This window comes from Emys orbicularis, chromosome 6 (genome assembly GCF_028017835.1).
Source record: "Emys orbicularis isolate rEmyOrb1 chromosome 6, rEmyOrb1.hap1, whole genome shotgun sequence".
Lineage (NCBI taxonomy): Eukaryota > Metazoa > Chordata > Testudines > Emydidae > Emys > Emys orbicularis.
In genome coordinates this window covers 115565703-115580142 of record NC_088688.1, presented here as the reverse complement: position 1 = coordinate 115580142, position 14440 = coordinate 115565703, and the positions used below count along the sequence as shown (strand labels likewise).

Genomic DNA, 14440 nt, shown 5'->3' with positions numbered 1-14440 from the left:
GTGTACTTAAACAGTCTGTAAGGATTTTTGTACAAGAATTATTTAACGTTGGATGTTTGCTATTAAGTGTATAATTTTTGTTCAGTGTAAAAATGTGGTTAGTTGGAGGGGTTGGTTCTGTACCTACTACTTAACAGCTTTGCACTGTTGATGATCTAAACAGTAAGAAAAAAGAACTTGGTTTTTCTATTTTTAAACCTTGTACCAAATTATCTTACACTACAAAACAAAGAACTAATTGGCCTGACCCCCTTTAAGGTGCCACTGCTGCTGTCTGCAAATCACACCTGGAAAGTCAATTTCTCTCCTACTTCTCTTCCACCCTGTCCCTCTTCTCTCCCCCTCCCCCACCAAAGAGTGGTGTAGAAAAACAAAGTGGAGAAACACTACAATCTCCTCACCTATGTCAGTTTTCCCCAAGAAATGTATATGTTAAAAAGTAAAATGCAGCTAAACCAGAAAGTAGAAGTTAGGCTACCTGTTCTCTGTACTCTTGTGTACGGAGACCCTAATGATTTATATCTTTTATTTTGACCTGTTTTTGTTAACCTTACTTTGTAAAGGTGTTTTGGTCGGGTCACTTTTTTTTTTTTTTTTTTTTTAAATGAAGATTAGTTAAAAAGCAATAAGCTGTCGGTTACAATCATCAACCTAAAAAAAAAAAAATCCAAATTAAAGGTGTTACTGTTTACTGCAAAGGACATGTTGGCCACTTATTTCTCACAAAGCTACAATGTTTTTCTTCATAGACCCATATGTGCTTCCATAATCTGATCCATAATTTATGCTGTAGCACTAGCTACAGATTTTGGAAGTGGTAATGCACAAAATATGAAACTTGTGCAATCTATGTGATGTGATTTCTCTCATGGTAGAGAGCAGCTAGAGTGCACTGAAATCCTTCCAATATTCTAGCTCAACCTGGATACCTGTGTCATGTAGAGTGCAATTTTACTTATGCACTCTCTTGTTAATGAAATAATGTAAAGGAAAAAATGACACCAAACCTGGAGGTGCTGGTGCAGGGAGGGTGGAGTAAACAACTGTATTCCAAATCAGTACCAGGTTAAGCATCTGCTAGAAATAACCATGTGGTGGAATGCTATGCAACTGTACACCATGACAAAGGGTGCTTTGCACAAAGTACACTTAGCTAATGAAAACATGGGAGGTTTCCTGTAGAAGAGCCCAATTTCATTATTCCCCTTTCAGGGATGCGTCGTTTCCTCACATAGATTGTATTACAAGTTAAGCTTGACCTTCTAAATTAGGAGACCTATACTACTACCAATATGGAGGTGGGTTTTTTTCTTTCTTTCAAATATCGACTTTCCATGATTTGGAATGGGTGCTTGCCACATCCAAAAGAAACTCGTTACCTCTGAAAAGGCCACAGCTAGCACTAATCAACCTTTTGTTTACAGAACTCACAAATAGCAAAGACACAGGTGCCAAAAATCTTTCTATCACAGCAAAGTAGTACAAAATTTTCTCTAAAAATGACCTGTAATAGGGCTGTATCTAAAAACTCTGCTCAGGGGTGTGTTATTGTTTGAGGAGAGGGAGACTGCAGTGAAAGGGGGATGTTTGTTTTGGGTTTTTTTTAATTGGTGGTTGTTTGAGCCGGCCAAGGACACAAAATGTTTAATCCAAACTTCTCCGCCCCAGGAAGAAGGCTGAATGCAAACATGGTTAAAAAACAATCATCATATAAGTTAATATGCACATAGCTCTGAAATTTGTCTTGGACATGTGATTAACTTATAAAACGTGATGGTGTATGTACAGAGCTATGGCTGTATGTTTACATATAGCTACATAAAGCCTGTTTTAACAGGCAGCCTGTGGAATGATGTAGCCATCATACCATCTAATGGGGTAGCTACAAATGCATGCCCCCTGAGCATCCCCAGTCTGGAATAAAGTACCTCTTTAGGGTCTTGTGGGGGGCACGCTCACTCCAGCATCAGGCCTGTAGTGCTAGAGTCCTTTGCAGAACTCGGGGAGGGGTGGGGTGAGGGAGGTCTTAACATTTTGATTAAACTAATCACATTTTACAATAAAGTATTAACTTGCATGATTATGGCTTGACCAGGTACTTTCATACACTGATATAAATGTTTAGGGGGTTGGTTGTTTGCTTTTTGGGGCGGGCGGAGGAAAGGGGACATGTGGTTCCTTGATCATGTCACTTTAAAGTCTCTTCCCCCCCCACCAGGTTTCATATAGTTGTCCTTGATATATCTGGGAACATGAGAATCTGTCTAGGTTTTGCATTTACAAGGCATTTTGAAAAAGTAAATGGATGCCCCTCCTCCCTCCCGACCAATTGCAAATTTGTGCCCCCAAAATGTGCGATGTAAATAGCATCACACATAGGTGCCTTAACAAGCCAAGTGGTGTGCAGAGTGTGACCCTGAGGTAGGGGTATTGGTCTGTTATAATTTGTCTGAACAGCTTTAACATTCTTCAGTAATTATTTTTAAAAATATTACAGTTTTGACATTATATAAACTGATCTGCACTTTAGGCAAACTGGCCAATCTCATTTTCGCCGTCTCTCACGCACATATATACAGGCACAGAGATGTGTTTTAGATCTATTTTCTTTACAGGCGGTAGAACTTTGTTTTCCTGTAGTAAATGAAAAAGCCTTTACAGCCCCTCCCGCCGCCATGCCATTCCTCCCAGTAGTTTTTCCCTTTAAAACTTGGCTTCTCTATGCACTACCAGAAACATCCAATGAACCAAGAGGCACTGGTATACAGAGACCATGGCAATGGGACTGCAAAGAAATAGCTAATTAGATTAGGGTCACAGAGAGATGCTCATGTAGTTAAAGCACTAACATGGGACTCAGGAGCGAGCCGTAGATTCAATTTTCAGATCTTGCTCTATGGCCTTTCCTCTTCTATCTGTAAAATGGGCTGATAATTTTTTGGCTCTCTTGTGACATTATCTGATTAAAATATGACCAGATAGCTCATTGTTGCAACCACTGTTATATATTTGCAGTGAATCTTGTACAAAGGTTGTCAAGTGAGGTGTCTATGATTTGCTGGTTATGATTATGCTATCTGTATGCATGTATCATTTTTGTATTTGAAGTTATAAGTATTGGCTCTATAGCTGGATTTCAAATGTTTGCTCCTTGGGTAAGGCCCACAAAGTAATTAGCCAGCACATCTTGGAGGGACTATTCAAATTGAGTGATCCAACAAAAGCACATTTAACTGACAATGTACCATGGGAGACGCCCATCTACACTTAATGGAATTTCCTGCTGTGACTAGGCAAAATGCATGGACATGTGACTCCAAACTCCATCTTGTTGCTGTAATTTTCCACAGTAAAAACCATGGGATTCCCTCCAAATGGCAAAAGCTATAAAAGGCCCCGGAAACATCTCCATTTTGTCGTCAATCCTGCTTCTTACTTCTGGAGGAACTTTGCTACAAACAGAAGCTCTGAACAAAGGACTGAATGGCCCATCCAAACTGTGGCTATATTCCAGAATCTTGACTTAAGCCAGCAGTTTATTCCAAACTGCTACAATCCTGAACCAAGAACTTTGCAATTACTGTATATAGTTGAGGCCTTTAACCAATTTTAATCCTCACCTTTCTTTCTTTTTATAAATAAACCTTTAGATTTTTAGCTACTAAAGGATTAGCCTCAGTATGGCTCACCCTGTCCTTCTTCACTGTCCTGCCTCTGTGGGGGAAGGATGGTGAAGAGGGGACACGGCGAGAGGTGGGGACAGGGAAGTGGGGGTGGGCGTGAAGTGGAGGAAGATTCACCAGGCAGCAGCAGCAGGGAGGGCCACCACGGCCCAGGTGTCCTATTATGCCTGCCACCCAGGGGCTGAGAGCAAATTAAAAATCTTCATCTGACCGCAAGCGTCCGGATTCAGTTGTCAGACACACTAATGGGAAGGCCATTATACTGAAATGTAAAAATATTCCTGCCCTCTTGAACAGCATGTACATTAGCTGAATGATGTGTAGGAGTTGAGAACCTTTTAATAATGCCACTGAAGGAAAATATTTCAAAGGCTTTTAGTACATTATTTGTTAAAGGCCACACAGTAAACTACAGGCAGGCACACAAGGAATAGGGTGGTCACAAGCAAGTAAGTGAACCTTGCCTGTTTATAATTAACTAATGATCTAGTCAGTGCATTATTAGACTCAAATACAAAATGAAAAAGCTGCACTTGTAGCCAAACTGACTTTTTAGAAATGTGTTTTACAATATGTAATACATTTATGAATGCCCATTCTTCGTGATAAACACCATGTGACTTTCTAAAATAACACCACCCTCTAATATTTATATTATCAAGTTAAACATTGAGATTTAATACAAGAAATTGGCTATTAAACAGCAGTTGCTTGTATCGCATAGATGTCAGCTAGTTCAAAAGCTCTAGAAACAAATTATTTTCAGGGCTCACTTTTACTGCTGATTTCCTAAAGCGGTGTTGGCTGGTACTGCTACAGCATTGTCTGTTCTCTGGAGACATGGCACTGTTTTGGCACGTACACAAAAATGTGTTGTGTTAGAATCACCATAAAATTTAGCTAATGAGATATTCTATGTTATCATTAACTCTTGGAAAATACCTAGGGTAGCAATGCACACTGCATTTCAATAAGTGTTTCTGCATGGGCTACTTAAAGTAAGTATCACCGCATTTCCCGAAAAAAGATTCTATTGTGTGTGAAATGTATCTCAGAATTTATGACATTAGCCCATTCCTACTCAAAACAGTATATACACTCCTACAGTCTATGGAGGCAGAGCTTACTGTAAGACATACACAATGCTATCTGTAGTTCAACAATATTATACAAAAAGCTATACACAGTTCTACACAGCACATCCCATTCTGTGCCCCAGAAGACTGAGTTTTTTGTTTGTTTAATGGTTATTCAATATATGAAGATTTTTTCTGTCTTAAGCAGCTTCTTCAGCAGAGCAGTCGATGCCTGCATAGGTAAACTTCTCATACAGCGTGGTATTCACATATGTCTGAAAAAACAAGAGAGGTTGACGTAGGTAATGCATTTTTTTCCTCACATGCACCAAGCTGTGCTCTAATTATTGAGCGGGCTATAGACCTCACTAATTGTGTCTCAAGAACTTCACACACATATGCCATGGAAAGATTTAGCCTTTGGACTTCAAGCTAGCACAGCTATTCAGCCTTACCTTTCGTTCCTCTAACATCCTGTTCAGTGACACCAGGATCTGAGCAAATGATGGCCTTTCATACGGTTTCTCCCGCCAACACTGTCTCATCAGGTCATACCTTTAAAAATAAGACACAACCCATGATGACTTGGATGCATGTCACTGAACACAAGGCGTGCAGATTCCATCTTAAAACCATGACACGCAGCCCCAGTTTAAGGCTGGAATTTTTCAGACAGCCCTCTAAGAGATGCACCAATCAGCCCTGACAGCCATGCTGAGAATTGAATGGCCACACTCCCTTCCCCCCCTCCAGTCCTCCCAGACCACATCCACTGCACCAGAGGTGGGGAAGCGGGAGCCACAGGAGCTGTTATAGCAGTGCTTCACCACCTGAGAAGGTCATTCGGCATTCCCAGACTCCCTCATAGGAATTGGCTTTACTGAGTGGCACATATCCACGTTTATGATCTCTTCCATGGCTTCCACCAGCGTAGTGGTAATTATACTGGTATTGCCCAGGTCTGTTAAGGTAGCAAACCAATTTTAATTCAACCATGCTTTGTTTTCCCCTTCCAACATCCATATTTGGGCTTAAATTTCCCATGATTGGCCTCCTTGAAGATGTTTTTTTGTGTGTAGAAAGTTGTGGTGGTTTGCAAAAGGACAGCCACCCACCCTGTACAAAGTATAGCACCTTTGGATGTGAAGTGCCATTCTGCAACTAACAGTGCATTCAGGCTTCATACAGCTATATTATTGAAAATCAAAAAATCACACATTTGCTGAATCATGGCATCCCTGAAAACTGCTAGTTTCGCAGTAAACAATGAAAATAAAATAATAATTAATGCACTTGTTTGCTTACACCTCATCATCACAATTGAGAGGCTTTTCCAGTCTGTACCCTTGTGGCAATTTCTCATAGAGTTCTGCACATGTCATTCCACAGTACGGTGTCCCACCTAAAACACAAGAGTTTGACATTGGCTTAAGCAAATTTTTCTGGTGCTATCACAAGTAAGGATAACCGCGCTCAGCACACGAGCCACAGGATGGCTCAGCAACAAAATATTTGATGAAGGCAGGTAAAGATGAAGGACGCTTGTACTGAGTAACTGGATTTAATATTAATAATTTTATTCATTATTTATGCTCTGCTAAAACCATGCACAGTGTTTTTATAAAGTAAAAGGCAAACGGGCCAGAGCCTCAGCTGGTGTAAACTGGCGTAGTTCCATTGCTAATGTGTCATCCCAAAATTCTTACAGTCAGTGGCCTGATTATGATCTCACTTACATACAGCAGTGTAAAGCAGGAATAACACTACTGAAGGCAGTGTAAGAGCAGACTTAGGCCCCATGAGACCAGTGGTAGTAAGTGTTTGCAGGATCAGGCGCGAAGTTATAGCTGGACAGTAATCTTAGGGCTAGGTACACAAAGAAACTTAGGCCTGGTGACATTGACTAGAGAGGCCTAGAAAATCACTGTGATTCACAAAGCCTGAGTTTGGCGCCTAGGCTCCCTATACAATGAATGCGGAGAAATCAGCACCTCAGAATGGGATTCACAAAAAGCCAGCATCTTAGGTGGATCCTTGCCTAAGATAGCCGATGGGAGCTGCTAAGCTGAGGGGGTGTAGGCTCCTCTTCCGCCAGCTGTTTTGCATAAACTCACTTCTAGGGGCCCAATCCAGTAGGCATGCTCTGAGCACGCTTACCAGATTGGGCCCCAAGGTGACTTAGATGAAAGAACGCCTATCTTCTCTTCATTTGTGTATGGCTCTGGGGCTTAGGCATCCAGACACCTAGCGTGGCTGCAGTAAGCATGCTCAGAGGCAGGAACCAAGGTGCCTACAGGGTTCCTGAGCAGCGGTTTTGTGAATCCCAGTGCGGCCCGGGATGTCAGTGCCTAAACTGTCAGTTAAGTGCCTTGGTCCTTTTATGAATCTAGCCCTTGGAATATTCAATATTTAAAAAGTAAATACCTGCTGTAAATGCTTTGTCATGGGATAATGAAAAGAGGCTCTCTCTACCTTTCTCAGGTAATGTGGTACTTAACCTGGACTGAGTTGGAATTGTGACCATTTTTTTTAAGGGTATTGTGACCAATGCAGGATGTAGTTAATAAATCAAAAGAAAACAGCAGACGATGTTTGAAAGCGAGGAATGGCTTAGTGGGCTGAGTGCAGGGCTGAGAGCCCAGAATGCCCAGTAGGGTACTGTACTAGAATATCCCACACTGGTTTATTTGTGTACCAATAAAAATGGATACTTACCTAAACTAACTATTTCCCATAATAGGACACCATATGACCACCTGCAACAGGGACAAAGAAAAAGCACTCATACCTTAACAGGAACAATGATTAAAAGTGAGCAGGTGTGTTATTGAACAAGATAATTTGCTAATATACAGAGAACGTAAGTTTCAATTCACTATTTCTGATCAATTTTCTGTTTGGTAGTAAGGATCCAGGCTTTAAACCATATAAGGCCAGATCCTCAGCAGGTGTAAATGAGCATTGTACCATTGACTTAGATGGAGCGACACTGATTTACGCCAGCTGAGGATCTGGCCCATTTCCTCACTGTCTCTGTCTCATTTATTACACAAAGTGCCAAAAACTCTTCTCAGTTTCACCAGTGTAACCCCAGAACAACGTCACTGAAGTTAATGAAATTATGCTGGATTTACACTGGTGGAATTCATACCCAAAGAACCTAGCTCCACTTACATGTCCCGGGGATCACTCCTTTCCCCCATCGCCCTCCACCTTCACTCCATTCTAATTCTAAATTGTTTTGTGTGTGGTCCTTTCTCTCCAAGATGCTCTGTTTGCCCAGGACACAAGCAGAAATTTCCTCATTCCAGGGGAGAAGGAAATTTTTTCTTTCCTGTGAAAGTTCTTGGCAAATCTTGCTTATTGTGTTCATGCAAGTAGGCCCGTGGGACCAAATTCTGCTCTGTTAAGTGGCATAAATCCAGAGTAATTCTACTGACTTTGAGGAAGTATTCCCGGTTTACAGCAGTATGCCCCAGGGCAGAATTTAGCCCACTGACTTCAATAGCACTAGTCAAGTGGGCAGAAATTGGCTCTTAAAGAACATAAGAACAGCCATACTGGGTCAGACCAAAGGTCCATCTAGTCCAGAGTCCTGTCTTCCAACAGTGGCCAATGCCAGGAGCTTCAGAAGGAATGACCAGAACAGGTACTCATCAAATGATCCATCCCTTGTCACCCATTCCCAGCTTCTGCCAAACCTCCTTATGAGGTTTCTTTTTTAACTACGATTATATTCTGCTAGTTTATTTATGTGATTCCAGAAGAGACTGTCATGCAAAGGAGAATTATGCTGTACCTTCTTTTTGTCTCTTCACTTAAAGATTTACAGAGACTAAGTTCCATAGAAAATGACCAAATGTCACAGACGTCGCATAGAAATGAACCAACACTATAGTCGATACAGAAAATTTCAGCAAGGCACTTAAGCCCCCCAAGCTTTAATGAGACAGCTCAAGTACTTACAGTTATGCACATGCTTAAGTGCTTTGCAAGATCAAGCCCGTAGAGCTTGGCCAATTCTATCTGGTTTCCTGGCAAGTACTGCTATCACAGATCTGAACTTTTGCTGTTTTCCTGGATACTTGCTGCACTTTGCTGGCAGGAACTGGTGTTCGTATGGGCCTTCCAAAGGTGCATTTGAGTTTGAGTTTCAAACTAGAGATGCCCCTGAACTAACCCCATGTCCCAACGTCACATGTACTTTGTAGAAACTCAGATCTGGACTCAGACCCAAATTTAGCTTGGTTCAGTTTTTTCAGACTATTCCTTGTAGTCTGCGCAAGCTGTCTGCCCACATGGTGACACATATACCTGTGTTTTCTGAGTTCCATGAATTAATCGCTGCACGATTAAAAACGCTGGCAAAAAAACGTTTCCCTATGAAGTTTTGATGTTATTAAAGACAGTCTTATTCGAAACACGTTAAAGAACTGTACTTACACGTCGCTGTTTGTGGTGTACACACTGTAATTTAGAGATTCAATTGCCATCCATCGTACTGGGAGCCTTCCCTGGAAGTGATGCCATTAGAATTGCATTACAGGCTATTACATGAATGGTAGTGTTCAGAGCTGTTTCAAAACAATCTTATTGAAACCTGCACCACAAACAACCATTACTTACATTCGTGAGCACTTACACAGGTAGCCCTTCAAGTCAATAGGCCTACTGATGTACATGCTCCCCAACTTGAGCACTGGTTGTACAATCAGGTCCCAGATGTACAGCTCCCAATAAAGCAAAGAGAAGTTCTTTCCAAATGAGTGTGGTTCCAGTATGAAATGGAAACAATTCTGCTTGTATGATGCAGCATAATAGCTCACATCCTGTGCACCATTCCTTTCCCATTGACCACAAGGTGTTATTGACTCAGCTGCAGAATCATGTGGAATTGGATGAAGAGACGCATTAGACAGTTCACTTCTTCCTCTTTAAGTGATTCCAAGGGTTTAGTGCCTGGGAACTGGTCTTCCTCCCTGAGGATCCTTGCTCATAGGATTCCATCTAATCACTCCCACCCACTCCACCCACTTTTCAATGGAGCCTCTAGGGGAACTGGCAAGATGTTTTGAGCCGATGATTCATCAACATTCAGTATCACTACTTTCTCAGGCCCTGATCCTAATCTTAGGTCACTGGCTTTACACCAGTGCAGATCACGGAGGGATTCACTTTCATATATGAACTTTGTAAATATCAAAGTGGAAAATAAGAATCAGTTACGTGCCTTTACATTGCTATTTCATTTTTCCTCATTGCATTCATGAAATAAATACAAAGGCCAGGGTTGGAGTACAAACTTTCAGTTTGTGCAAACGATTTGCTTCTAAGTAAGTCTGCCTTCCATTAAAAATAATCAGACAATTCTAGCTAGAGTTATTCCCATCCCTTGCATGACAATGTTATATCCCAGAACTCCTTCTGCACATCTGGACAGTGATTGTGACACCCTTTTTAAGTAGTTCACTATTTCAGTTGTGAGACAAAGCTGCCTGTGAATAATTATTTTGTTTTTTTTCTTCTTTTTTTTAATTTAAATTTTTAGTACTCTTAATTGTGACAATAAGACTAATTGTTGTATTTGTCCTATGTGTGACATGCTATTATTAAAACCACTGAAATCTTACTTAGTAGTAATGTCATACGTACCATTTACTCTGATCCAAATATCTGTATAGAACATTATTGCCATTGCTTTAACACATCTGTTTTGCACAATGGGATCCTTAGCTGACGTAAGCTGACATAGCTCCATCTACGTCAATAGAATTAAGCCATCTGAATACAGATTATAGTCGAAAGTTTTTTTTTTTTTTTAAAGGCTAGTGATGGGCCTCAGCCAAAAGGCTACATCCAAATATCCCTGAACTTCGCATGTGATTTTTGCAACTGGCTCCTTGGACTTTAGGAAGGTTAAAAACCAAACTTTGTCTCTTGGCCCCATCGCTAAGAAAAGACATAGTGATAACCCTTGATGACGTGTGATTGTCTCAAAGAATGATCATGCTGAACACGTTTGTTTCAATCCTTACCATGGTCTTTTTAACATAAACTTCTTGACCTCTAGACAATCCAAAATCTGCTATTTTTGCAACATAGTTTTCTCCAACCAAGATGTTTCTTGCTGCCAAATCGCGATGAATAAACTACAATAAAGAAAACAGAAATTCTCAGGTAACCCAGTGTGGTTAGATGTTCAGCTGTGTGTGTGTGTGTTCTCCCTGTGTGCTGCCCCAGCTCTGCACAGACAGCTGGCATAGCAGACCTCGAGCGAACCGCCCAATGACCACAAGATCTGTTAAGGTATGAAGGTGCCAGGCCAGGTTTATTGTCAACAAAGCACGGTAATAGCACCTGGTAGACTCTACAAGAATACTAAGACATGTATGCCTGTGACAATGGATGCAGCTCAGTGAATGGCAGGACTTTCCATTCCCTCCTTGGCTGGACAAAGATACTCCCTCTGAGATACATCTTTATATCCTGATACAAACAAGTTAGTACTGCCCCTTTGACATAGTTAATCACTGCCCCCTGACGTGGCTAGTTATCACCTTGTTCATGTTGGTTCAATCAAAACATCTCTATTATGTACTGTCATCCTGGCCTTATCTTTTAGGAGGGGTCAGTGTGTTCCTGTTACCCTTGGGGAATGTTTTTGTACCAATCTTGATATCGGGGTGTTCTGGTACCACTTGATATCGGGACGTGTTTGCATGAGTATTCTGTGCTTAGCACTTCTTAGGAATAGTGTATTTCTTCACTATCAGCCATGTTCTTGGCAGATTCTGTGAGCAGGTCCTGCCTTATACCAGGCCTCTGATACAAGGGCTTATGTCTCAGGCTCTCTTCCTACTACACCCATGACCCTTGGGTTTTGCATTATACTGTGTGCTACATTTAAAACTGCCAAATGCAGAAAGCATGGCAAAGGAAACAATAAATTGACAGTAAATTGAAAATAGTGATTAAAGCTTCTGATATAACAGAGAAAAAGGAAAAGGAAGAAAACAGCGAGAGTATTAACTGCAAATGCCTAAACCCCCATAAATTACCATCCATGTCAAAATATCTCATGAAGCCACATAAACCCAACAAATCTGGCCTCCATCTGGGCACCTGGAAAGACTGTAAGAGCAGCCTTAACATGGAGGTCAAAGGCTAACTGCTTCAGTACTTAATTTGTAATGAAAGAAGTGCCAGGGCTCAAGCAATTTTTTACATTCAACAAGCCCAGAGGTGCCAGGGCTATGAAGTGCCAAGCCCAGAAGTGCGAGGGCTCAGCCCTGGCAAGCCCTAGCACAAATTAAGCACTGGACTGCACACATCCCTATACATAGTCACATCCCTGCCACCTAGTGCCAGTGTACTTTTGCCAGTGGCTACAGTAATGTGCCTGGGCTGGAATGCCACCTAATCCTCTCCCCATCCCCCTCTGGAATACCCCTCTGTCACTCTAGCCATGGCTAGAGGGGTCTGGAGAATGGCATGTCCGGGAGTTGCAAGGGGAGACAGAAGCAAGCCAGGGAATTTCCACCCCACTGCTCCCCCTCTGGACAGATTTAAGGATGACACCAACATTCAGCCCTTGTTTTAACTTGCGCTAGTAATTTTCTGTCAATTTCAAGGGCCACAATTTAAAATAACAAGAAAGTCACACACTTTTTTAGGAGAGAGAGCAAGTTTATAAGGTGGTCTTCTCACTCACTTAGAACTGACACTGTACTTGGGTGGAATCTATCTGTCACTGTCTACCGAGGTATTTATTAGAGGGCGTGGAAAAATGGGAAAACAAATTAATGACAATTTTTGAAATTATTTCCACTTCATAGAGTTTGAAACTGAACCATTTTTTTTATTTGTTCAAAATTTTTGTCATACATTCCCCCTAAAAGTTCAATGTTTTGAAATGTTAAAATTTGAACTTTCAAAAATTTGAATTTTGGATTCTCTCTGCCTGCTTTCTAGCCTCTGATGTCCAGGGTTTTTTCACTTTTTAAAAAAAATGCATTTTAATTTTTGCCAGACTTCAACTTTTCAAACCTTCCTCAATTTTGGAAAAGTTACAGTGTGGCAAAAGGAAAAATGAAAAAAAAAGAAAATTTTTAAAGAGACAAAAGCCCCTACCTGACTCATCATTCATGCAATAGTAGGGAAAAGGGGGCAGAATGAAGTTTTTTTGAAACATTTTTGCTTTCTACAAAAAAGTGGAAATTTTGAAAAATCTGAACGCTTTTAGCAGAAGTTTTAAGTTTTGAAAAAGAGCATTTTTGTTGAAAAAATATTTTGAATGAAAAACGTTGACCCGTTCTAGTATTTATACTGCGCTCATTAGCATAGTGTCTAATCACCAAAGGAAATTAACAGTTTCACTGCTGATCTCTCCTGCTTGCTTTTGCTTAGCTTTAACCAGCCATGTTCCACTGGCATGTCACTATTTTAAAAGGTGATATTCCCTGTGCATGAAACAACTTGAAAGTAGGCAAAGCAGCAGTGAAACAGTACATGTATTGTGGTGAGGTCGCCCTTCCATTAGATTACTCTTTCATATTCTAAGCTATGAGATGATACAACCTACAAGGCACTCAGAAGAAAAGAAAATAAATCAATTCTATCAAGCTATTAAGCTAAAATGCCTTCTTTGGTGATAATCTTGAGTTTCATTCAGATTTATTTTTAAGTGTTGCATGTGTGCTCAGATAATATGGTGACAAGAGCCATATAAATAGGTGAGTGAGTGAGTGATAGATAGATAGATCCACGTTCTAGAAGAAAGAAATCTGAGTTGGAGGAACAAATAACTCACCGAAGAAATGTATAAAATATCAATTCTGGTATAGCACTACCCATACATACTGAATAGGGGTGACAAAAATTAGATCAAGCCCTAAAAAATAAAGTGCTGTGTTTTTAAAAGGCAAGGAGCTCAGAGCTGACCTGTTTTTGGCTTAAGTAGTCCATCCCTCTGGCCACATCTGCTGCAAAATGCAGAAGCTGCTGAGAGGACAGAGTGGAGGCAGTGCTGTTGGCAATAGCAAATGCTGGGTCTGTCTCCAGCACTCTGCTCTTCCTCAGGAAATCGAGTAAATTTCCATGGGGAGCATATTCAATAGCCAGGTAAAGATACCCTAATGTAAAACAGAGAGAGCAGTATTACATAACAAGCTAAACAAGGAGACAGTGTCAGTGATTATGCATTTCCCCTGATAGGGTCCCACTACTACAGTATAATGCCACACAAGATGCAAACAAACAAACAAACCTTATATCTCTCAGGTGCAGAAGAAGATGGCAATGATGGCCATTTCAGAAGGATTCTTGTGATTTTATAGTTCAAAAAGAGTTTTTCATAACAGAAAGGTTGCAGCCCAGCAGTTCACAATGTGGAATACAGTAGAACAAATACCTCGGGAATGGAGGTTGTTTGTAACTCTGAACAAAACTTTATGATTGTTCTTTCAAAAGTTTACAACTGAACTTTGAAACTTTACTGTGCAGAAGAAAAATGCTGCTTTTAACCATCTTCATTTAAATTAACCAAGCACAGAAATAGTTTCTTTACCTTGTCAAATCTTTTTTTTAAACTTTCCCTTTATTTTTTTAGTAGTTTACATTTAACACAGGACTCTACTTGCTTTTTTTTTTTTTTTGGATCTGCTGCTGCCTGATTGCGTACTT

The 14440-nt window shown here is 40.7% G+C and overlaps 1 protein-coding gene across 1 annotated transcript in view; it reads right to left on the bottom strand.

Moving 5' to 3' along the window:
* Window positions 1–4959: 4959 nt before the first annotated feature.
* The window catches only part of TEK (TEK receptor tyrosine kinase), a 60477-nt gene continuing 50996 nt past the window's right edge, over window positions 4960–14440 (bottom strand). The window contains exons 18-24 of the mRNA XM_065406222.1: window positions 13700–13890; window positions 10795–10908; window positions 9203–9273; window positions 7475–7515; window positions 6065–6161; window positions 5215–5314; window positions 4960–5034 (exon numbers count right to left, since the gene is read on the bottom strand). Coding sequence (XP_065262294.1) covers window positions 4960–5034; window positions 5215–5314; window positions 6065–6161; window positions 7475–7515; window positions 9203–9273; window positions 10795–10908; window positions 13700–13890 — 689 coding nt within the window. The remainder of the gene's footprint in view (window positions 5035–5214; window positions 5315–6064; window positions 6162–7474; window positions 7516–9202; window positions 9274–10794; window positions 10909–13699; window positions 13891–14440) is intronic.